This window comes from Pholcus phalangioides, unplaced genomic scaffold (assembly GCF_987345545.1).
Source record: "Pholcus phalangioides strain wild (caught in Gottingen) unplaced genomic scaffold, Ppha-v1.0 ptg000172l_1, whole genome shotgun sequence".
NCBI lineage: Eukaryota > Metazoa > Arthropoda > Arachnida > Araneae > Pholcidae > Pholcus > Pholcus phalangioides.
The window spans coordinates 4,171,752-4,196,589 of record NW_028301637.1 but is presented as its reverse complement, the minus strand read 5'-3'; the positions used below and the strand labels follow the sequence as shown (position 1 = coordinate 4,196,589).

Genomic DNA, 24,838 nt, shown 5'->3' with positions numbered 1-24,838 from the left:
GGATGTGCGGCATAGAAATCGCCAATTCTGAGCCCGATCATTTCTTTACCTCACAACGATGATACTGGCACGAGCAGGGAATTTTTTTGTCCCTGAATATTCTGAGGGAAAATGGACTACTTACTGACGTCACAAGAAGACTGCGGAGGCCTTCTATCTCTAGAAGGCACTGCTCAAACACAACACTATAACATTCAATTATTTCCGCTTACTCTCCGCCTTCTGAAATATTGATGCCAGCACTGAAAAATCAGACACAATACTATCCACGCAGTCAGACTGTTAGGTACACACACACTCATATTTTCGGCACAACTCACTCGAAGTAAATTGCCCTCGGTGATCGGACGGAGTTGTATTTGGTTTGAAAAAAAGTCATTCGCTTGACCATTCCATTCATATGGTCATTCACTCAACCATACAGCCACTCACAATCACTTACTCATACGATCATTCATATGGTCACTCACTCACTAATTTGGTGATTCATCTGGTCACTCCCCCAATCACTCGGCCACTCATACGCTTCAGGGCAGGCGAAATTTTCGGATCCCCAAGCAATCAATACAGTCAGAACTCGGTACATTATCTTGTATGTATGTATGTTTGTTTGTTCTTTTATACGAATCTACAATTTTTTGACCGATCGTCACCAGATTTTGCATTTATACCAAACAGAACCGGGATTGAACCGTAGGCTACTTTAAAAGATCATCAGAGCTAGGCAAATGCCCGAAACGGGCAAAAAACCGTCGAGCAACAATCCTGGGCCTCAACAATCACTTTCGGAATGTTTACTCTGGGGGTTACCGTGGTTCTCAAACTGCGTTTCAGACGTTCACGTGCAACACCACCTATAGAACAAAGCAAGCCCCACGCACGAAGCTTGTGACGTCAATGAAGAAGGCCATTTCTCCTATTGCCATTGGATATACCGCAAAAAAAGGTAAAGATATCGCATGCGTCGACGTGTTATATCCAATGGCAATAGGTGAAACGACCTTCTTTAGGGTGGTATTCACCGACATGGTTCAAACTATAGTCACAATTTTTTGCTAAGAGATGGACACGGATTGGTTAAATTTAGGTGTTAAACCAAATCTATGTTGATCTCTTATCCAAAAATTGTGACTACAGTTTAAACCATGTCGGTGAATACGGCCCTTAGTGACGTGACGAGCTTCGTGCGGAGGCCTTGCTCTATAGGCGGTGTTGGCATATGCCTTTACAATGGCTTGTCACTTTTTCGATCCTCCCAGTAAAAATCGAAGAAAGGGGCCGTTCAAGTATTACGTAAGCAAATTTTTAGCCATTTTTGACCCCCCCCCCCTTGTCAGCAAAACGCTGATCCCCTCCCCCCGTCAGCAAAATTTCGTCATCAGCTCTGCCCCTCTGGATCCTAACTCATATTTTCATAAAGGGTGGTTGATGACGTAAGCATTATCCAAACCCCCCTCCCCCCTTGTCATCAAAAGTCAGCAAATCGGAAACCCCCTTCCCTCCATCGATGATACAAATACAAATACAAATACAAATACAACGCCACAACAGGCAAAATGCCCAACGAGGTGGCTGATAAAAAGATGCCCATAAAAATATGGTTGTCATATGTTTCAAAAATACAGCAACCCAATTAAAAATGCAATTAACACAAATTACAAACAATATATGTACGTAATACTTGAACGGCCCCAAAACCCGTTTAGTGCCGGGTATTGTAGCTAGTTATTACATCAAATATATGACGATCACATATTCCCAAGAGACTAGCTCCCTAACCACTGGACCGTCATGAGATGGATTTACTGTAAATTGAGAGAATGTTGCTCTAATTGATACCTAACGATCAATAAAATACGGTTCATTACATGTTTGGTGGTTCAACTTGATTATTTATTAGTATGAAGCGTATACGGGACATTAATGTAATTATCCCGTAATTTTGTCCGACTTTTTATAAAACTGCCACGTTTTTCAATGTGAAGCTTCCTGAATTGACTATTTTTACCCAAATCGGGGGTAGAAAGAAATTTCATAATTTCTCTGAATTTCTTTCTCATATTCGTCACCATTTTTCACCAATTTTTTTCCCCTCGCTCAGCTTTTTTTCCGTAAATTGATTTTACGTCACTGCAGAATTGCTGTATGCGATTTCGCCAAATCGGCAATATCCCATATTTATGATCCCATTTGATCAAGTTCGATATTTTGAAAATGAAATTTTGTCTGGTGGGATTGCGGAAAATACACGATTTAAGGTACCGCCGACTATGAATGAAAACGCCATTTTGGAAGAAGATATCGATTTATTATGACAGCCCTATTCTTTTTTTTTTGATTCCCAAAACAGGGCTTGTTCTGTTTACATGACGCTCAGAACCGAAATTACGTCCACTTTAATGTGTTCCGAGTGTTAACAAGTAATCCGTGAGTAAAAATTTTAAACGAAGAATGATATTTTTGACGTTTTTTTTAACGTGAGTTTTGTGACATGATTTCTAAAAATCTATTCATTGTATCATTACGATATTTTACTACATATTGTTGAGGTTACGAACCAAAAACTAATGTCTATCACATATAATTTTTGAATTACAATGTTTTATAGACGAAATTAGAATGAAATTTCAAAAACAAAATTCACACGTACATTAACGTATTTGAGTGTAACTTATGAGCCCTAATGGATAAGGCATTGGTCTCCTAAACCGGGGATTGCGGGTTCCACTCCCGCCGAGGGTACATCCCAATATTTTTTGTTACCCAAATGGAGTCTTTTTATAGATTCATAAATCTTTTGCCGCTGTGGTGGTCGAGTGCTTATAGTGACGGACTCGCGATGCGAGGATCCGGGTTCGAACCCCACAGTGGTGGTCGGCTGAAGTTGGTTTTCTGTGGTTCCCAACTTCAAGGCGCAAATGCGAGCCGATCTCCCCGTTAAAAAGTCTCGCCACAGAGAGCAACAGTCCTACAACGATAAATCATTCAATCATAACACTTCACTCATAGTTAGAAAAACTAGTGGCAGATGGCAGCACTACACATAACAAGCATTACAGAGAAGCAACAAAAACTTCACGTCAGGTTTCACTATACGTACACGCACATTCCCGCATGTACCGATTCGTTGGGGGGGGGGAAGGGTGATGTAATAGTAGTAGGTAGGGCCTCCAAAAAATGGCTCGGGGATCCATGATGTTCTTGAGTCAGCCACCTCGTTGGGCAATTTGCCTGTTGTGGCGTTGTATTTGTATATCATGCAATCCTTTAAATTTCGGTTCATAGCCTGCAACATCACTAGCTAAAATGTACTGTGAAAAAATTACAAAACATTTCATTGACAAAATTTCTTGCAATCGTGTTTCGAATATTACGTGAATTTTGCCTAAAATTTCACATAAAAATGACTTTTTCATAGAAAATGGCATGGGCAGACCAAAATTTTTACCGCTTTCAACATTTCGAGACATTTTCTGTCACAAAAAATGCTATTAAAAAAGTTCACTCCATTACCATTTTGCTCTAGAACGTAGTCGGATACCTTAAGAAGAACGCTCTTCTTTGTAAATTAAATGGTGGACATTCGAATATTTTTTTCTTTTCAAGTTACTGCTGCAATTAGGGCAATTCTGATCAGGATTTAATATGGCATATCTACTAGGCCAGTGGTCCTCAACCTTTTCGAGCCCGCGGCCCGGTTTCATTCATTTTTGTGAGTCGAAGGCTCAGTCAAACACACGACCAACGGAAAATGAATGAGGGAAAAATGAAACTGCTAATCACTCGCGGCCCGGTGCTGGGTTGCGGCCCGGCGGTTGAGAAACACTGCACTAGTCAAGTGCAAAAAAAAACCCACCGAATGTTCTAATTTGAAAAAAATTAGGCGTTTTTCCCCCATGACGGAGGTATGTTAAAAAACAATGTGAAACTGGAAAAATATCTCGTGTCAGTGAGCGCATCTCGTTGACCTATGAATTGATGAAAGATCGCTATTTTTTTATATTGTCTGTGTTAATGCTGTGTTTTTCTTAATTGTACACCATCCTTGCACGGGTCTTGCCCAATATGCAAATAAATATTTATTTATGATCTCATTTACCGTATTTTTCTTCACCGAAATATGGTTACGCCCCCCCAATCCCGATGAAATAACAATTTCGTTTTTTCAGCAGCGTTTCCTCAACCTTTCTGTGCCCTAAGGACCAGTAAAATGCCATCGACAATTCGACAATTTTACGGCCTGAGTAGATTCAGAATCGTACGGGGGTGGGGTCTTGCTCAGAGAGCCCGTGGCTCCCCCAAGCCGACTAAAAATTATGGTAATAAAATAATATATTTCGGTGAAAAAAATTGAAATTTTTGAAAGGAAATAGCATTTATGTATGCTATATTAACCGATTTCTGTTAATTTTAATGCTTTTTTGAAGGGTGGTAACTCAAATTTTTTCGAAAATGAAATTTTTGTGCTGTAAATTGAAAAGTTCGCTGGGTTGGACCCACCTGTTACTTCTTCGCGGACTATAGGTTGAGAAACGCTGGCGTATAGTATTTGATTGCCACTGATTATTTTTTTTTTCACACCTACGTCAACCTCGGTTGTAACGGTAAAATTATTTTGGGAAATTTCCATGTCGTTATAACCGAGTTTGACAATGAAAAGAATTTCACACGCAGATTTGTCCCCATATATCTGTTACGGTAAATGTGATAAATCCTGTTATTATGCATAATCGCCGAACATTTTGGTAAGTTTGATAAATTTCCCTAAATTTATCACCTTTGCCGGCGATCATGCATGGCACCCAAGCGTTGTTGGAAAAACTTAATAAGTATTGGGAAAAATTATCACTTTTACTGGCGGTTATGCATAATACCGGTAAATAATCTTCACGTCGTTGGTAAACGTGATTAATCGTACTACGTGATGTACTATACAGTTATAATTCATACTTGTATTGGATCATTATATCGGGGTACGATCGTAAAATTTGTTATCGTTATATCGGGATCTCACTATATTCATCACACATACAATACATTTGAAATTTTTTTCTTATTTATCAAATTCACCAATTACATTAGGGTATTATGCATAATAACAGATATGAAGGCGATAAATTTCCAGGAATTATCAAATTTACTAACGACGCTTGGGTATTATGCATACCCGCCGGTGAAAGTGATAAATTTTCAAACTTACCAAGACGATTGGTAAGCAGGCCTGTCATTTGGGGGAAGGGGGCTGTTGCCTCCATGGCTTTTGAAAATACACTAAAAATGGTATGTATATAATTATAAATACATTGAGTACATGTTCTTTGCACCCCACCCCAGAAAAATTTGAAATGATTGCCCTGTTGGTAAGTATGGATAACAACTTACCTATGAACTAATATGCGTGTGATTTTTGTTTTAGACTTAAACTACATTTTGAGCTGAGCTGAATGGAACTTAATTCGCCGGTCCCGCGGCACAATTTTTGATGGCCGTTCTACCGGTCTTAGCAGTGGGCACAAGAAGTACTTGGCCTATTTTGTTGTGTAAAAAGTGTGTGTGACGAATAGTGTGTGTAGCTGTATGTGTAGAAATTTAAGTCAAAATCGGGACTCTAAGCTCGTTTAACAGATTATTGCAGGCAAGATGCCATATCCACAACTGAAAGAGAATTATCATGAGTCACTATAATTATGCACTAAAAATGGTCATGCTTTGGCTCAGAGAAGGTAGGTGTCAGCGCCATTTGTTGGGCTGATTTGCGGGGAGAGGTTTTTTTAGTTTCGTGAGGTGGTCTCTCTCGGTCCAGGCACATTTTATTCTTGCATTGACACAGTTTTTCAACGCAGCCAGCACAGTTCATGTGTGTTTGTTATTCACTGTGAACACAGATATTGAGCGTTAGCACGTTTGTCCATTATCCCCCCATGGGGAACGGTTCCTGTGCCTGCCTATGCGTATGTTAGTTTCTTCGCTGGGAGGTTTCTATGCCGCCTCCCTAGCGGTACTCAGAAGATATTTGTTCTCTTTGAGTTCTCAGAGAATATTTGTTCTTTTTCGCATTTCAGATCGGTGTCATTTCATTGACGCTGATTTTATTTCACTTCCCTTTCCTCACAATAAGGAAGGAGCCCGGCAATGATGCAATCTCCATTGGCCAAGTGCAAGGCTCTACTTGATTGCGGTACTCAGTATCAGTAGGAATTTTGACTCCACAACGCTTAGGCCTCCACCAGGCGATGGCAAGTCTTCCTATATTTCATTTTCCAGTTGTTTGGATTGTTTTTCAACAGTCATTTCTCGGATGTTTTTGGCAGTTGGCTCTTGAACATGTTCTGTGGTTTCCGTAGACACTTCACCAAATGAGCCGGGAGCGAGATCCGGTGGACAGGGTCAGTATGGCCAGTTTGGGGACCAGTTTCCTCAGCATGAAGGGGGAGTATGTTTCTTCGCCATGGTTTTTATATTAAATGCAGTTTAAAACGAAAAAATTGGAAGGAGGAACAAATCAGGTAGGAGCGAATATTAGTGAGTCTCTGTCAGAATACCGGGATTTACTATTATCCGCTAGGGAGGGGGGTTCAGATGTGGCAGTGATTCCAGTGCTGCCAAGGGGTAGTAGGGGATATAGGAGTAGGATCCACCAATTCAATATAGGCCTGAAGGACATTTGCTCCTCACTTGGGGTCACGTTCTTGGAGCTTCCCGCATTTACCGATAGGTGGCTTCGTTCGGATGGGATCCATCTAAATAAGAGAGGGGTCTGGGAGGTTTACGATAGTCTTAGGTCAGGTTTTTTACTCCCAGACCACGTAGTCGGGAATGCGGGTTAGTTAATGATAATCACAACAGTACTGACGGGGAATTACCCACCTCTGACTTGGATGGCTTCTCGATTGACAACAAACCACCGGGCAAATTAAAATGTGTGTTAATAAATGCCAGGAGCTTGGGTAACAAGAAAGATTTTTTAGAAACTATGATAGTTGTGGAGGACTTGGATCTTATAGCCATTACAGAATCTTGGGCAAACGATGGGGATGAATCTTTCTTACACATCTCCGGATACGATACTTTTTTGAGAAATAGATCTGATAGGAAAGGGGGTGGAGTGTTGATATACGTGAAATCATGTTTGAAGGCTAGAGAGTGTAACGTGCAGAGAAGTGATATTGAAACCATATGGGTTGAACTTGAGAACAAAAGACGTCATAAGCTTATTGTTGGGGTTTGTTACAATCCACCGAATAGGGATCAAAATTATATCGCCAAAATGCACGATGAAATTTCCTACATGTGTAAGCGAAAGAGGGTTCTCATACTAGGGGATTTCAATTACCCGGGTATTGATTGGGAGAACCTTTCATCTGGAAATCAGTATGAAAGAGACTTTCTTAAGTTGGTGCTCGAAAATTTTTTGTATCAGCATGTATCAGAAGCCACTAGGGGTACTGCTATTTTGGATTTAGTTCTTACTAGTTCTGAGGATCTAGTTGAACATGTTTCGGTGGGGGAAGAGTTTTCTTCCAGTGATCATCGTATCGTCAGATTTCACTGTAACTTTTCCTCGGGTAAGGTTGATAACAAAAGATTGGTTCCTTGTTTTCGGAGAACTAACTTTGATGTTTTGCGAAGAAGGTTAGCGGAAGTTTTCAAAGACCGGTTGGAATCAGTAGGGGTGGTAAGTCAATGGGAAGAATTTAGTACGAAGCTGTCCTCTGTTTTGCACGACGTCATACCCTTTGTTCGAAAAAAGCGTGTTTGTACATCACACCCTCTATGGTTCACGGATAGCGTGCGGAACCTTTATCTTGAAAAGAAAAGAGCATTCAGAGAGTATAAAAGTGGACGAGGTGACCTATCATTGTTTACTGATAAAAGAAGACTGTTGAAGAAAGCGATAAGGGATAGTAAAAAGCAAGTTGAATCTAGGTTGGCAGATAACATTGGCTCTGACCCAAAATCATTTTTTCGATACGTCAATAATGGATGTAAGGGGACAGTTGGCCCCCTCTCGATAGGAGGCTCAAAAGTAGAGAGCAATGTAGGCATGTGTAGTGCTTTCAATGACTTTTTCGCGTCGGTTTTTAATGGAGATAATGATATTCGATATACGGGTGTTGCATGGGGTAATAAAACGCTCAACGATATTCAAGTGGAAGACGTGGAGGTCCTAAATCTTCTAAGAAATGTATGTGCAAGCAAAGCACCAGGACCAGATGATATCTATCCCAGGGTTCTCAGGGAAGGTGCTAATGAATTGTTGGGGCCAGTCGCACAGATATACAGGAGTAGTGTTGCTGAGGGTATCGTCCCGAGAGATTGGAAACTGGCTAACGTTGTTCCGATATTTAAGAAGGGTAGTAGAGAAGTGGTGTCTAATTATCGTCCAGTGAGTTTGACGAGCTCCCTCTCGAAAATTTTGGAAATTATCATCAAAAGGCAGTTTGTGAAGTGGATAGACGAGAATAATGTATTGTCGGATAATCAGCATGGGTTCAGGAAGGGGAAGTCATGTGTAACTAACCTCCTTTGCTTCTATGATTACGTGACTAAGGCTTTGGGTAAGAGCAAAAATGTCGACGTTGTTTACCTTGATTTCCAGAAGGCATTCGATCGGGTCCAACATGGCAAACTCTTGAAGCGTTTACACGAGATTGGAATAGGGGGCAACTTGCTGAATTGGATAGAATCGTGGTTAAGAGATAGGTCGCAACGAGTTATGGTGAACGGGGAATTCTCTGGTTGGACAGACGTCACAAGTGGAGTTCCTCAGGGAAGTGTCCTTGGCCCCATACTTTTTTCACTTTTTATCGATAAACTCGATCAGGGTATCGATGGAATTACTAGCAAATTCGCAGATGATGTGAAGCTAATGGGGGTAATCGGGAATGAAAGCGATAGGGAGTTGCTCCAGACCAACTTAAACAAGATTGCAGCATGGGCAAATGAATGGAGCATGACGTTTAGCGTAGATAAGTGCATGGTCGCTCATTTTGGTTCGAACAACCCACGGTTCTCTTACGAGTTGAATGGTGTCACTATCCCGGATGCAACTAGAGTCACCGATTTGGGAATTCTCATTGACGAGCGACTTAAGTTTTCTGAACATTGTTCAGCGGTTGTCAAAAAATCGAATAGAATGCTTGGTCTCATTTTCAAAAAGGTCTCTTCGCGTTCTCCTAAAGTCATTCTTCCGCTTTTTCGAGGCTTAGTTCGTCCTGGACTGGAGTATGCTGTAAGGTTTTGGAGACCATACCTACAGAGGGACATAGACTTGGTTGAAGGGGTGCAGAGAAGAGCTACGCGTGTCCTTATTGGCACACAGGGCTTGAGTTATGAAGAAAGACTTCATTTTTTGAATATGTTTACATTGGATGAACGCAGGTGTCGAGGAGATATGATCGAAGTGTTCAAAATTTTCAATGGGATGGATAGGATGGACCATGAACTTTTAGTACACCGCCAATCGACTGCTTTTACAAGGGGACACCAGTATCGATTGGTGAGGGACAATGCAAGGTTATGGTGTCGCAGGGAATTTTTCTCCAATAGGGTTGTTAATAAATGGAATAGCTTACCCCCGGAGGTAGTAAATTGTAACACAATTGACACGTTTAAAAAGAAATACGATAAACATGTTGGGGTAAATCGGGAAGCTATCCATTCTTAGAATAAGACAACCATAAGTATTCTTTATGGGCATTGTATAATATTTTATCATGTGTATATATTGTTTGTAATTTGTGTTAATTGCATTTTTAATTGGGTTGCTGTATTTTTGAAACATATGACAACCATATTTTTATGGGCATCTTTTTATCAGCCACCTCGTTGGGCATTTTGCCTGTTGTGGTGTTGTATTTGTATTTGTATTTGTATAAATGAATAATGAAACGTGTATTTACACTATTTACAATATATACAATTTGTACATTTACCACGGGCGAAAGAGAACATTCTGCGGCCGTCCATACCTGAGGATGACCGCTGGATTATAATCCACAATTTCAGATAGATGTCGATACTCTGAATTTCTTATGATTTCATATTGAGACTCTGCGAGTTTCCTAATGTGATCAAGATACGTATTCGTGAATAGATCCCTTCTCAGATCTGCGTTCCTCATGAACCAACGGGCTCTTGTAAATTTTCGATAGCTTTTGTTTTCGAAGATTTGAAGTGTGTGAAAATTTTTCTTTGTGGCGAAGGCTACATTTTGTTTTTCAGTGAGAGGCCGCTCTTGGGAAAAAAGATTTTATTGAGCAAGCCTAGGTTCTTCGTTGCTTTCATACGGACATGCTCAGTGTGTGCTTTAAAATTCAGTTTTCTGTCAAAGAATACCCCAAGATATTTGATCTGTGGTTTCGGTGCAAGTCTGGCGTTTCCTAGAGCAATGTGGTGATTAGGTCCCATTGGTGGGTTTTGTCTCTTGTGAAAACATATGAAGTTTCATTTCTCATAGTTAAGGGCAATATATCGGAGTCTATGCAATATTCTTCCTCCACTGTCTCTTGAAGATTTTCAAAAGCTTTTGGAGGTCTCTGCAGTTAGTTGAACTTGGTAAATCGTCAGCGTACTGACTAATGATGCCCCGTTGAGGCGAGTTCATTCACGTACAGAGAGAAAAGATAATAACATTCATGTATAAATTTTGTTTTATATATACATATTAGTTTTACCTCTTAACATCTATCAACTGTTACAAAAAACTCACATTCATGTGTGAATTATTATAATTAAGTAGTTTAAATGTTTCATTTGATACTAAAATAGACTTATGGTAAGAATTTTGAATATAGTTTTCAATTTGAGTTAAATTTACACAATTCATGATAGTTTCTTCAAGGTTTCCGCGAAACATTCCCGTAATCATCTAGAGTTCTGTGTAGTAGTCCCGTGATCATAAACTTTTCGCGAATACTGTCCAGCGGTTTCGGTTCGGCATGATTTCTCTGTGTTAAACTTTGAACCTCCTTATGACCCCTTTAGGGGTCGAATTTCGAAAAACCCTTTCATAGTGAGTCTTTACTTCATAAAATAAAACTACTGACCGAATTTTGCATTCATTCATAATTCCAGTGGTTTCGGCTCGGCGATGATGTATCAGTGAATCAGTCAGTCAGGACATGTCATTATATATCTATACTAGCTGATACCCGTAAAAAATTTATATACGTATAGCTTATTAATTATTTCTTAATCAAAAAAAAATTTCTGCATCAAGTAAGGAAAAATTACTTTTATTTTTAAATATTTTAATTAAAATCTCCAGGCAATCGCTTGTGGATACATAATATTTTTTCTTTTTCCATCTGGTGTGTAGATGCACAAATTTTTGCTATTACCAACACGCGAACAGGCGACGAAAAGCTGCCCGTGTGAAAACAGGGCTCAAGTAAGTTGATACCTGCCACTGCTAACGACTGGCCTTGCGCTTTGTTGATTGTCATGGCAAAAGCTAAACGAATCGGGAACTGCAATCCCTTGAAAGTGAATGGCATTTCTGCGGTGATAATTGGGATACGTGGAATGAAGACTTCTTTTTATTTGTCACATCCAGTTAGAATCGTTGCTTCAATGATGCAATTGTGCAATTTCTTCACGCAGAGTCTGGCGCGGTTGCAGAGTCTCGGTGTGTCCAAATTTCTTAAAAGCATTATAGGTGCTCCGACTTTGAGGGTCAAATTGTGTGGTGGCACACCCGGAATATCCAAAGCAGTTCAGAAATTCTGCAGGATATAGAACTAAATGTCTGTGACAGTGTCAGCCGATTTGTAAGATGTGGAGTCTCCTGGAATAATTTTTAGGATTTTTTCGTCGATCTTGTTCACACTGTCATTTTTCGGTGCCAGAATCGCTCTCAGAAAGCCACTCATGGTTTTGGTCATTTTGTTGAATGTTTGGGAAGACTTTGTCTGCAAGTTCTTGAACTGAGTTTAACAACTGGCAAAATCCATTTGGAAACGTAATCGGTCCAGTGCTTGGGTATACTGGTTGGTCAACTGATGTGAAAATGATAGCAGTGCTGAGTCATTTTGCAGTTGAACTCGCATGTTGGTGGATAATGATAATTTTTTAACTTCGTGCCAGAGTGTTGATGATTTGAGGCAAGCATTGAGTTCATCAGTTGGCGTTGAACATTTTTATTCCCAGTTTTGTCAGCGTAGTTGTTGTTCTCTGTTGTTTGCGACGTCATACGTCCAGCTTGTGCAGCGAATATTATTCAAACGCCTTTTACGCATTTTTTAAATTGAAACTATACCTATAAGATGGGTGGTTGATGAGATAAAGGCCGCATTACCACTTACAGGACACCCTGTATATAGGGTAGCAGAAATACCCGGCGCTTCCCGGGTTTTCTTCAATTACTGGGAGGATTGGAAAAGTGACAAACCGTTATAAAGGAATAAACTGTTATAATAACAGAATTAAAGGTGTGACAAACCATTGTAAAGTCATATATTCACATCTGAAACGCATTGTTGGAAACCACGGTAACCAAAGTAAACGTTCCGGAAGTAATTGTTGAGGCCTCAAAACTATTGTTGCCCGACAGTTTTTCCGCCCATTTCGGGCATTTGCCCAGCTCTGACGAACTTTTAAAGTAACCTACGGTTCAATTCCAGACCTGTTTGGTATATATGCAAAATCTGGCGATGATCGGTCTAAAACTGTAGATTTGTATAAAGAACATAGATACATACATACTTTCACATTTATATATAAGATATATAAAACTGATTTTCGGTGTGTGTGTGTTTGTTTTCTCTGTAGAAATCTACAATTTTAAATCGATCGCCACCAAATTTTGCATATATACCAAATGGGACCCAACTTGAACGATAGGCTGCTTTAAAATTTCGTCAGAGCAGGGCAAATGCCCCAAATGGGCGCAACACTGTCGGGCAACAATGGTTTTTGAGCGTCAACAATCACTTTCCGAACGTTTACCTTGGTTACCGTGGTTCCCTAGCAATGCGTTTCAGACGTGTATATGCCTTTACAATGGTTTGTCACTTTTTTAATGCTGTCAATAATTGAAGAAAATCTGGGTAGCGCGCCGGGTATTATAGCTAGTAACCTATATCTAAGGAAATATATCAAATTTGTCAATATGATGCTCAAGTACTATGCATAATCGTCGGTAAAAGTGATACATTTAGGGAAATTTATCAAACAAAAATGCTTGGTAAGTATACATAACAACCGGTTATTATGTGTAACAACCTGCTTTTATCACATTTATTGGAACATATACATATCCAAATAATTTTTTTCTCTTCATATGTGGTCCCCGCACAGTGTCATCGATACTACACATACGTGTGTGTATATCATTACCATCAATGTATAAATGCTAATTATTTTTCCTAACGTATCACGTTATAGCGTCTCGAGATAAGAACATCGTTTGGCTTTGAGATCTAATACATGTGGGCCTATCTATTTTGCAGGTTCGAGTTACGGACCCTGATTGACCGCTGAATAAAGTGGATATCCCGTCTTCGAGGGTGGCGGTGGTGCTATGTTGGTGCATTTCCTCACCTTTCACAGTGGCTAACCTGCCGGACTCGTTTCGTAAAAGAGGTAAAGGCAAGCATAAAAAAGAAGCGAAAGAGGTATTGAATTTTGTTATTCCAAACCCACCCGGAAGGCGATCCAAAATAGGACCAAGACCATCCTCCTCATCCACTATCCACCAAAAAAAAACTAGATAACTTCCGCTGTGGAGGGCTCTTTTTGCGGATTCCTCTTTTTTTTCCGAGTTCTGTCGCCATCCACCTACTCTTGTTTCTTCCTGCATCCATAAAGAGAGGACAACAGTATATCCATAACAATAAAAAAAAGTAAAATAAAATATAGGAGAGGATGAAGCTGGAAACGGAAGCGTCCAATTCTCTGTGTTTGTTCAGTTCGCCGGAACGCCAGAAAGCCGAAACGCCGGCCAATGATGATGATGGGGCGAAAAATTCGCCATCGGTGGCTGGAAGGGGCAGCAGCATCGGCAGGGGTGGCTGCAGCTGCTCGGCGGCGGCGGCGGGCGCTGGTGGTGGTGGTTGTTGTTGTTGTTGTTCGCCCTCTGCGCAGGTCTCCCAGCGATCGATACCGACCGCTTCCTCGGCGGGCGCAGAGCACGGAGAAGGAATAACAGCAGCATCGAAGAAAACATCATCATGCGCTGCATTAGGGCGTGGTACCACTCACAATCGCGACGATGATAATGATGATGATAATAATGGCGAATCCCCCCGAAGACCCGAGAATGGCAACGGGATACACAACGGGAACCACAGCCATGACCTGCCCGAAAACCGCAGCAACGGTGGAGGTTGCTTGTGCTTGAAGTCGCCAAGCTATTGCTTCAGTTCGTTGAGCTGCGAGCATTTCAAGTTCATCGACGACGACGACGATGATGATGATGATACCGATGGTATTGGTACGATCGTCGTCGAGAACAAGACCACCAACGGAGATATCGTGCTCAAACCGTGTAACGGGACCCGTGTCGTTGGGACCGTCGACAGCAACGGTGCTTCGACGAATGGATACCATATGCGAGATGATTCCGATGATGGACGACGACCGGCTGTGCAGGTGAGTGGTGATTCTGACTTTACTGGCAAGAGTAGTGATAGTGTAGTTGAACCCAGTGAAGTTGCTGCTGCTGCACCCACGGGTCCCGGCGGCATGTGCGACCCGCACAATAAGAAGACCAAAAAAGACAAGAAGAACGTAACCGCGAGAATCATGTCGAACGGCCAGAGCCACCAGAAGCAAATCAAATCGGTCCTGAAGAAGGCCAGGTCTTTCGAGAAGACCAGCAAGAGAGGCCGGGTGACTTTCGACGAGGCGGTCATTCTCTATTCGGACGAGTTCGAGGACCCGCAGACTCTGACGCTGCGTTCCGCGGCCGAGGTCAACTGCCCCGAAGTGTTCTACATGTTCGAGCCCCCTATCGAATACCAGGACCTACTGCCGCCATTCGAACCCCCGGCCGAGTACCGCGATCTCCCCGACGCCAATGCCGCGTGCCCAGTGACGGGATGTGATAAGATAATAATACCAAACGACAGTGCGGTGGCGGCGGCGGCGGTGGTGGAAACCATCACCGAAACCATTAAGAGCTTATCCGAAAGTGATCAGAATAACGTTGCTGTTGTTACCGAGGACGACGACGACGACGCGTGTCAACCAACGAAACCACCATCATCAACATCAACAACAACATTGGAATCCGAGACCGCGTCCGAAACCGAAGCGGACGCGGCGGTCGACCGCGAAAACTCTGATGGTTCCGATCCTGTGGTGCCTTCGAACGATACCGGCAGCCTCAAAGAGGCGTCTGAACAGACCGTAATCAGTGATAAGGAGCAAGCTGACCCAGCTGTGAACGAGCAGCTGGACCAATGGAGCGAACACGCCGAAGAGAGCGAGAGGGTTTTCCAGAGGTTCCTCGAGGCTGAGCGCGAGTTCGCTGAGGACGAAGAACTGAACCGAGTGATTCACGTCCTCGAGAACGACTTGGGATGCGACTCCAAAGACGACGCCTTCGACGACAACTTCTTCAAGAAGCTTATCGGTCTCCTGACTGCGGCCGAGGGCGACGTCCGCGCACCCTCGCAGCAGAGCAACAACGAGCAGTTCTTCACGACTACCGACTTCACTACCAGTGAGGACGACCTCGGGGGACGCGACACGGAGGAGGACGACAGCAGCCAGACTCATTCGAGGACGCTTTCCGAGGCCGACAGCGACTGCAGCGTCTCTTCCCAGGACACTATCATCGTCCGACTCGGCGAAGAAGACGGCGCCTGCGACAGCAACCAGCAGCAGAGGAATCGGGAACAGCGGCGTCACGGCAAACTGTGCAGACAGCACAGTGAAAGCGATCAGTCAGTCGACGCTGTTGGTTCCAGCTGTGCCGGTGGCGAGAAAATCGCCCTAAAAAATAGCGACGAGCAACTGTCGAATAGCGAATGCCTCGATGAAGTTTTCAACGACCCGAACGCGTCGTTGGCTTCCGAAACCGCCGCCGACGTTGCTGTGGCCACTGAGCCACAGTCGAAGGAAGCCTCGGCAAAAACTTCTCCGGAACAGGCGTCTGATGATTCAATACCCCAGCAGAGTGTCTTGCCAACTGCAGTGACGGCGACGATGCCACCCAGAGACACCCCACAAGATGCAGATGACTCCACTTCTTCCGATTCCAGGAGTGGGGAGGTCGAAGAAGAGATACGATTGGATGACATCGGTTACGACGAAGAGGACGCGGATGATTACGATGAAGAGTGCCTCAGGGGCATGGTGAGGGGCAATTCCAAAATAAGAAGGATCATAAAGAAGAACGCTCTTCAATGTACGCTGTTCCGTAGCATTGAGGCGAGGCGTCGCCAACAGACTGGATACAAGCCTCCCAGGCCGAAATCTCCCCCATTATCTCAAGAGTCTCTAGTGGAGCAGCTGAAGTGGCTTACGACGGTCGATGACAGCAAAGACGCCACTGAACCTTCCCCGAAATTCTGTCAGAAACCACCAGATGTCATCCTGTCGACGGGAAGCGTGCCTTTGAACGGAGCCCTGTCCCGTTGCCCGTCTTCGGAGGGCGAGTATTCGGGATGTCCGGTGAACGCGTATCGTCACCCGGTCCACTACATGGCGCAACCCAGACACATGATGGCCACCGACGGTAAAGGTGGGACGTATCTTGTCCAGCAGCATCCCGTGGGCTATCCGGTGCCTCCTCATCCGCAAAGGCCATGGTTGAACCCGGTCGATCAAAGGACCCAGATGCAGCAGCACCCACCTTATCCCGGTGCCAGACCCGTGATGCATCCCATGGTGGCCGCTCAGATGATGCCACCCGCGGACGACAGGTTAGCCACGGCTTCGCCCGTGCCGAGGGATTACCGCGATTGGAGAGTCATACAGAGGGTCATCGACAGCCGGGACGGTGTCGGTGCGTACGACCACCAAGTGGCTGGTAATGGATTCAGGCGTTGTCCAAACGGGCCTCAAGTTTATTATCCCAGGAACGCTCAGCCGGAGTCGGGCAAGACTGTGGGTGGTGGTGGTGGCGACGAACTCGAGCAGTTCGTCATGCAAGGCAACCAAAGGATGGAAAGAATACGCAAACGGTACAGCGTGGCCGAGGAGGACGACGATCCAACGTTCGGTTTCGCTCGGCGCCCTTCGGTCAGGGGCGTCCAGAACCGAATCCAGTACCAGCCGTCCGACCAGCAAGAACTCGGGTCCAAGCAGCAGCAGCAACAACAACAATTCATCGGTCCCGTGTACGCGTCTGTCGAAGCATCATCGGCCACCCTGCCGGGGCGGGCGCGCGCCGCCCTCGTCAACCGGGACATGACCTGGTGCCGGAACGCGAACTGGAGACCCGGCGACCAGCAGTCCCAGCAGGCTTCCCCGGTGTACTGCACGCCCGGGGTGGGTATGAACCCGTCCCAGGTGACCATGCCCGTACACAGGGCTTCCGTGGCGCTGTCCGAACTGCCCGGCTGCGCGACGCTCCCGCACCCGAAGTCGCACTCGGACGCCAGGTACCACTCGTACGCCGAGAACATGTACAGCGGCTCGCAGACATTACCCCACAAGAGGTGGCCCGCAACCGTCGACCCCAGGACGTACATGATATCAACGAGCCCGGGACCACCTCCGCCGCTCCCTCATCCGATGGCCCAACAGCAGCACCAGATGGTGAGGTTGCCGCCGAATTCGGGGCCGCCGCCGTCGCTTCAAGTTCCTCCCCACACCATGCCAGGGGTAAGCAGCGACGAAAGGGGCGTCCCGGAAGGGGCCAGCTCATCGCCAAAGATGTCTTCGGATTCACTGTACCACGGTCCACTTCCAGAAGTGATGCCCGTCGGCGCGTCACACAAGGATGACGGCGTCATCTACTACTCAATGAACGTGTAATGATCGTGGCAGAACGACAACAAAAAAAAAAGACTTCCATGGCCCCCCCTAAAATTCTCTCTCTCTGTCAGCCATTGTCTTCTACGAATCTCGGAAGAAGTGGAAGCCAACAATGTGCACGTGGCTTCACAACACACACGAGTGTGAGTGTCTTCCTCGTGGTTATACGTGTAATTGTGTGTATGTGTCTATACTACGTGCTTGTGTCAAACGTGAGAAATCGATCATCTTGGAAAATATCGGACAAGTATGTCTCTTCATATATATATTTTTTTTCAGTTCTGTATAAGTCACTATTTCTCATCAAAAAATCAATTTTTTTAAATGAATTTTTAAGAAAATCTCTCTCAAAAAATCTTTACTAAATCGTTCGGTCACAAAGAACTTAATTCTCGGCCTCTGACTGACGTAGAAGAAGTCCCTGGAGTCCCACCAAAGTTACTTTGCGGAGCTCGGTGCACAAATAATATCGGGGCCAGAGGGGTCTTGACAATTTCGGGGTACCTTTGCCCCGAGTTTTTTTTTTTTTTTTTAATCTTCTGTGGGAGAGGCGAATCGGAAATTCAGAAAATGAAAATCATGAAAATTCGAAATAAATCCAGCATCCATTAAAATTCAGAATAAATACAAGACATAAATCCAAAAAATTAATGAAAATTCAGAATAAATGCAAGACATAAATCCAAAAAATTGAAGAAAATTCAGAATAAATGCAAGACATAAATCCAAAAAATTGAAGAAAATTCAGAATAAATGCAAGACATAAATCCAAAAAATTGAAGAAAATTCAGAATAAATGCAAGACATAAATCCAAAAAATTGAAGAAAATTCAGAATAAATGCAAGATATAAATCCAAATTTAATTAATATTCAGAATAAATGCAAGAAATAAATCTAGAACCAATGAAAATTCAGAATAAATGCAAGTCATAAATCTAGAACCAATGAAAGTTCAGAATAAATGCAAGACATAAATCCAAAAAATTAATGAAAATTCAGAATAAATGCAAGAAATAAATCCAAAATTAATGAAAATTCAGAATAAATGCAAGAAATAAATCCAGCGTCCTTTAAAATTCAGAATAAATGAGAGAAATACTTTTATAATAAATGAAAATTCAGAATGAATCAGATAAACAATTCCAGAAATTGATCAAAATTCAAAATAAAGGAAAGAAACAATTCCAAAAAAATCATGAAAATTCAGAACAACAAAAAATGAAGAAAGTTCAGAAAATTCCAGAATTATTTCGTTTTAGATGGAAATACAGAATTCCAGAATTTATGTAAGGAATTATTATTGCCATGATTGCAGGGCCCGGTGCGACCGCACCTGTCACACCCCCCCCCCCCCCTAAGAGCGGCTCTGAGGAGACGTTGTAGGTCAAATCATGCATCTTAGTGTTGTGTAAAGCAACCCCAAAGTAGTGTTTCTTCGCTTCATTTTGAGCTTAATTCAGCTTCATTTTGGGCCTAATTCAGCTTCATTTTGGGCCTAATTCAGCTCAGTATCTCAATCCTATTACGTTCAAAATGAATATTGAATTTATCACTTGTTTTTTGACAGAATAAAACCAAATTTTTCATTCCTAATTAATTCAGCGTCTTTTTTCCTACTTTTGGGAATTTTGATAATTTTTTTCCATTCAAAACCAAAAAAATCAATTTCTTAACAGTTCCTCGTAGTACCTCTACGTGTTAACGCAATAAATTTTAAGTGGGACGACAAAATAATGTCTCGCGTGGAAATAATGAAAAATAAGTTGGTGCAAAGTAACTCGCTTCTATGGGTTACTTTTCACCAATTTTGAAAAATTCATGGAAATTAAAAAAAAAAAATTATTATAAATTTTTATGGCAACAGACGTGTTCTCGCATCATCTTAGAATACACCAAAATCATTTTCAAAAATCATTTGACATATTTGCTGTGTGCCTAGCGTGAATTTTTCGTAATAAACTCTCAAAAACAATGCAAAGTACTCCCCCCCCCCCCACACCCCCTTTCCATATACTCTTCCAACAGTTGAAGAGTAATAGGCAAAATGTGTCCCATTGAGAAATCAACTTTACAAAAAATAACTAAAATAAAAGAATCTCAAGAAGGCGAGATATCTCGTCAGCGCTTGTGGGAAGGTTAAAGCAATTTATCATATTAATGAGTGGTGCCATCTAGTGGCAATGTCAGCAACCGCGAGCTTTGGCCTGGGTTTGGTCCGACCGTCTATGTACGGTCCCGTTCGGTGCACGCGAGCTCTAAAAGGAAAGATTGAGATATTCGTTGCCTTTTGTACTTTAGTGCGCTCACGCGGCAACTGAGGGAGAGGGCTTGGGTTCGATTCCCCGCAAGAGAACAGTTGAATTTTCTCTCTTTCCCCCCCCCCCCAAAATTCATCTTCGCACCATCCAGCTATCAAAAACCATCGAAATGGATTCTTATTCGTTATAGGGGGAATAATGCTGTACACCCTCGTGGCAGGATTGTTCGAATCGATGAACTCTGAACGAACGAATCAAAACTCTCACCAGAACTGAAGAGCTGTTATTCTGCAGAAACAATATCAGTGAAAGAGCTAGAGCAACAGTTCTTGACCGTTTATGCCACACGGACCCTTCGTACCAATAATATGAATTCCATGCCAGTAAAATGCGGGACCCTCTTTACAAAATAATATTCGGTATGTAACAATGTTAAAACAATGAATTGATTTTTTTTTTCTCATCCAAGCTCACGGACCCCCCCCCCCTCCCCACCGCCCTAAAATCTCTCCAAGGTCCCAAAGGGTTCATGAACCCCTGGGTTAGACGTTGTTGTTGTATAATGAAGTGAGATTTCAAGAATCAAAATACAGTACAAACAAGCGCCAGTTAAAGATTAGATTTTTACAGTACATTGCAAAATAATAATTACTTATCTAATATAGCCATATCATAGATTCTGAATCGAGGTGACTAGTACTTGAAGTCTGGTAGGAGCAGGGCCGCAACTAGATGTGCTTGGTCACCCGGGGCAAGCGCGCATTTTGACGCCCCCCTTGTAATGTTGAGGGAGAGGTTTCAGAATAAAATTTGCGTCCCCTCGGGTCCAGCACCCGGGGCACGAGACCCGCCTGCTCCCGCCTAGTTGCGGCCCTGGGTAGAGAATTAGGAAGGCAGAGAATTTCTTTGCCAGAGGACTCGTGTTGGAGCCCCGACCGGGCATGGCCGGCCCATCAAGACCTCAAGTGGGGTATGAAAATGAGATCTGATACCAGAGGGCCAGAACCAAAGCTGCACTAAGAAGATCTTTAATACAGCTTTGGCTGGAACTAAAAGACGGGTAAAGGGACAACTGCCCCGGGTGGCAAATTTTAGGTGGGAACAAAAAAAAAATCTGTTATGAAATCATCAAATTTTACAGTGGTGGAGGCGAAAAAAATCACGCCCCCCCCCTAAAGAAACCTAGTTACGGCACTGTCTGATGCTAATGTGATGTAATGTAATGTAATGTCTCTGCTAATTTGTGGCCAATTTCTTTGATAGCCCATGCCGCTATCGGAACCACAATCCTTACTGGTGGCACTGATTTGCTGTCATTTAGAGTTAACATTCGTCCCGTATATACGGGATTGTGCCTTTGTTTTGGAGAAATGTCCCATTGTCCCGGAAAATTTTGATTCAACTCAAAAAATTGAATTATTTTTTTAAGCTCAAATTTGGATAATTCTGCAAAATTTGAGAAATAAAAATTTGTGGGGGTGGGGGAGGGGAAGGAATCTTCACGTACCATACTTAGTACGCGAATATTTTAAGTACGCGTGTATTATAAGACAAATTGTCACTAAAAAGACAAAATTTCATGAGCTACAGGTGCCAAAAGAGGCCCTATTTTCTCACGTTATTTCAGTGCCACTGTAAATTTTTTCGATGCATTTTAAAGCCCAAAAAAAGCAGCACCAATATTGCTGAATACCAAGAAGATATACAAATTTGCATAAATGCTATCAAAGACTCAATCAAGGGCTGAGAATTAAGTTCGCGATTTCTGCATTATAGATATTTTAAGTAATTATTGTAATTCTAATTTCCACATTTTTTCAATCGCATAACATGCTTCTATAAAGGAACCAAAAATGTGCATAAGCCTAATTAGGTACCAAAATTCGTCACCGAGCTTCCCGAATTCGATATTTATCCCGAAATGCATTTAAAAAGAAATTAATTAAAATGATATATTATATATATATACAATATTATTGTGTATTTGGGAAACTTTATGTAATTAAAAAGTAATGTATGTACATGTATTAACGAATTAGAATATTTACGGCAGCTATATATGAAGAAAAAATATATATTATAACATATAAATATTAATGGTTTCCTGTATAGCATTGCAAAAAAAATCGACTCTTAAAATTAATTAATTAAATTAATGAATTTTTTTCATTTGACATAGTATCTTATAATAGTGTGTGTATGGTATTTTAATTGTAAGGGACAATCATACATGATATCTATTAAGCTTGGCTTGATATACAAATTGAAATTATAAATCAAATTATGAAATTAATTAATTAATTAGTTTTTTTTCTGTTGATTGGAAAAAAATTGATGCAATTGATTAACGCGTCAAAAAATTTATGTTCTAATTACAATTGAAAAAAATTGAATTTTTTTAAGAATCTGAAAAATTGTTTACTTCTATTTAATTTGTTAATTTATTAAATTGTTTAATTTTTTGTAAGCTTAGAAACTTTATGGAATTTATTCCAAGTTGGAAAACAATTGTAATATAATTATATAAATATCAATTATACAAATTAAATGAAGGAAAAGAAGAAGGAAATTGTAGTATATCTTTAAAAAATTACAACTAAAAATTTATTTTAGAAAAATTAATTATTAAATCATCAGGAAAGTAATTTTTTTTTTCAAATAAATTTTGTTCGATATACCATTGGAATATGAAGTTATTAGAAATTCCTAATTTTACGGTAATACAATAGTAAATTTCATGAGATACATTCATGTATTTTCAGAGAACTAATTAAAAAAATTTAATAATTCTCTTAAAAATAAATAACATTAAATGTAAAAAAATTTTATATGACGTATAAAAAGTTTAATTATACATCAATTAATCAAATGAACTGTAAAATTACATTTATGTTGTATGGAAAAATCGTGTGCGAATTTACATTTAATTAAAATGTATTGATAATTATTAAAATTTTCAAAATTAAAAGAAATCATTGAATTCAGAAATAAATCATCAAATAGTAGAATTTTTAAATTTCAAATTTCATTTATATGGAAGCTAAGCTAACAAAAATTACTTAAGAAACAGTGGATATACCGTATCAAGTGTAATTTTTTGATAATTAATTTGTTATATTATAATGCATGTTGATAGAAATCCTATAATTGGAAAAAAAAAATTTATTTTCATCGTGCAATATCAATTTTGTTTTCCCTTTTTTTTTAGTGCAATCAGTTTTCTTATGTAAGATAAAATTTTATATGTCGGCCATGTTATAAAGTCGTGTTCAAATCCGCGATGTTAGAATATATTATTTTACTTACGCATGTTACAGTAAGATGTGATAAACCTGGTTATTATGCATAATCGCCAAGCATTTTTGTACGTTTGATATAAATTCCCCTAAAGTAATAACTTTCACTGGTGATTATGCATAGTACCCAAGCATCGTTGGTTAATTTGGTAAATTTCCCCGAATTAATCACTTTCACCGGTGATTATGCATAATACCCAAGCATCGCTTCGTTGGTAAACATGAGAAATTGTACTGAATGATATATCGTAATAATTCATATTTCCTATACATGATAATTCATACATGCATCCTTATATTGGGGTACGATCGCAAAATTTGTTATCATTACTTCGGGGTCGGATGATATTCATCACACGTACTAGACTGATTTGGAATTTTTTTGACATTTATCAAATTCACCAATTACACTAGGGCATTGTGCATAATCACAGATAAAGGCGATAAATTTCAAATATTCATCAAATTTAGCAATGACACGTGGTTAGTACGCATAATCACCGGTGAAAGGGATAATGTTTTTCAGCAGTCATCAAATTCACCAACGACGCTTGGGTACTATGCATAACCGCCGGTAAAAGAGATAAATTCAGGGAAATTTACCAAACTATACGAAAATTATTGGTTAGTATGCATAATAACCGCATTTATATCACATTCATCGTAACATATACATTCAATCAATGCATTGAATAATGGCATTTGTCTCGATAAGGTGCCTATGAATTCAAACGAAAATTAATTAATTAATTAATTAAGGCTGTAAATGAGAGAGAGGAAATAATAATTAGCCCGAAATATTTGAATTTTAATTGAAAATAATGAAAAAAAAAATTGAGATGTTCTACTAAATGATGGAGATAAAACCTTGTAAATATGTTACTACCAAAAAAAAAAAAGTGTTGTTATTACTATTATTATTAATTATTATTATTATGAATAATAAAGTCTCATGTGGTGTAAAACATTGATATATACATATATATATATATATAAATGATTACATGCGGTTTCATTGTAGAAAGAAATATTTTAGTTAAATGGCATTTTTGTTATTAATGTGGAGAGAATTTGTATGTTGCTAGACATAGATTATAAAATTGCACTGTACAAACCGAACATGTGTGTGTATTTCGTAATGCGTTACGTTCCTTTTTTTGAATCCCTTACGAATTATCAAATCAAATTTGTGAAATTTCATTTAAAACTGCTTAACAAGAATATTTTTTCATGTCCTTAAAGAAACTTTAATGGGTGTATTGGGGGCCGCTGATTCAGAATCTGTCCTTGGTTTTGTCGGATTGGCTTTGGTTTCTGAGGTATAGTGAAAATTACATTTCAGTGAGCAACTAAAT

The 24,838-nt window shown here is 40.9% G+C and overlaps 1 protein-coding gene across 4 annotated transcripts in view; it reads left to right on the top strand.

The window, feature by feature from the left end:
- LOC149063586 (uncharacterized) overlaps positions 1-24,602 on the top strand; it is a 163,501-nt gene extending 138,899 nt beyond the window's left edge. For all 4 annotated transcript variants that reach the window (XM_089255679.1, XM_089255681.1, XM_089255680.1 and 1 more), the window contains one exon: positions 13,452-24,602. In XM_089255679.1, the coding sequence (XP_089111805.1) occupies positions 13,867-17,928 (4,062 nt within the window). In that variant the 5' untranslated portion in view covers positions 13,452-13,866 and the 3' untranslated portion in view covers positions 17,929-24,602. The remainder of the gene's footprint in view (positions 1-13,451) is intronic.
- The last annotated feature ends 236 nt before the right edge of the window (positions 24,603-24,838 follow it).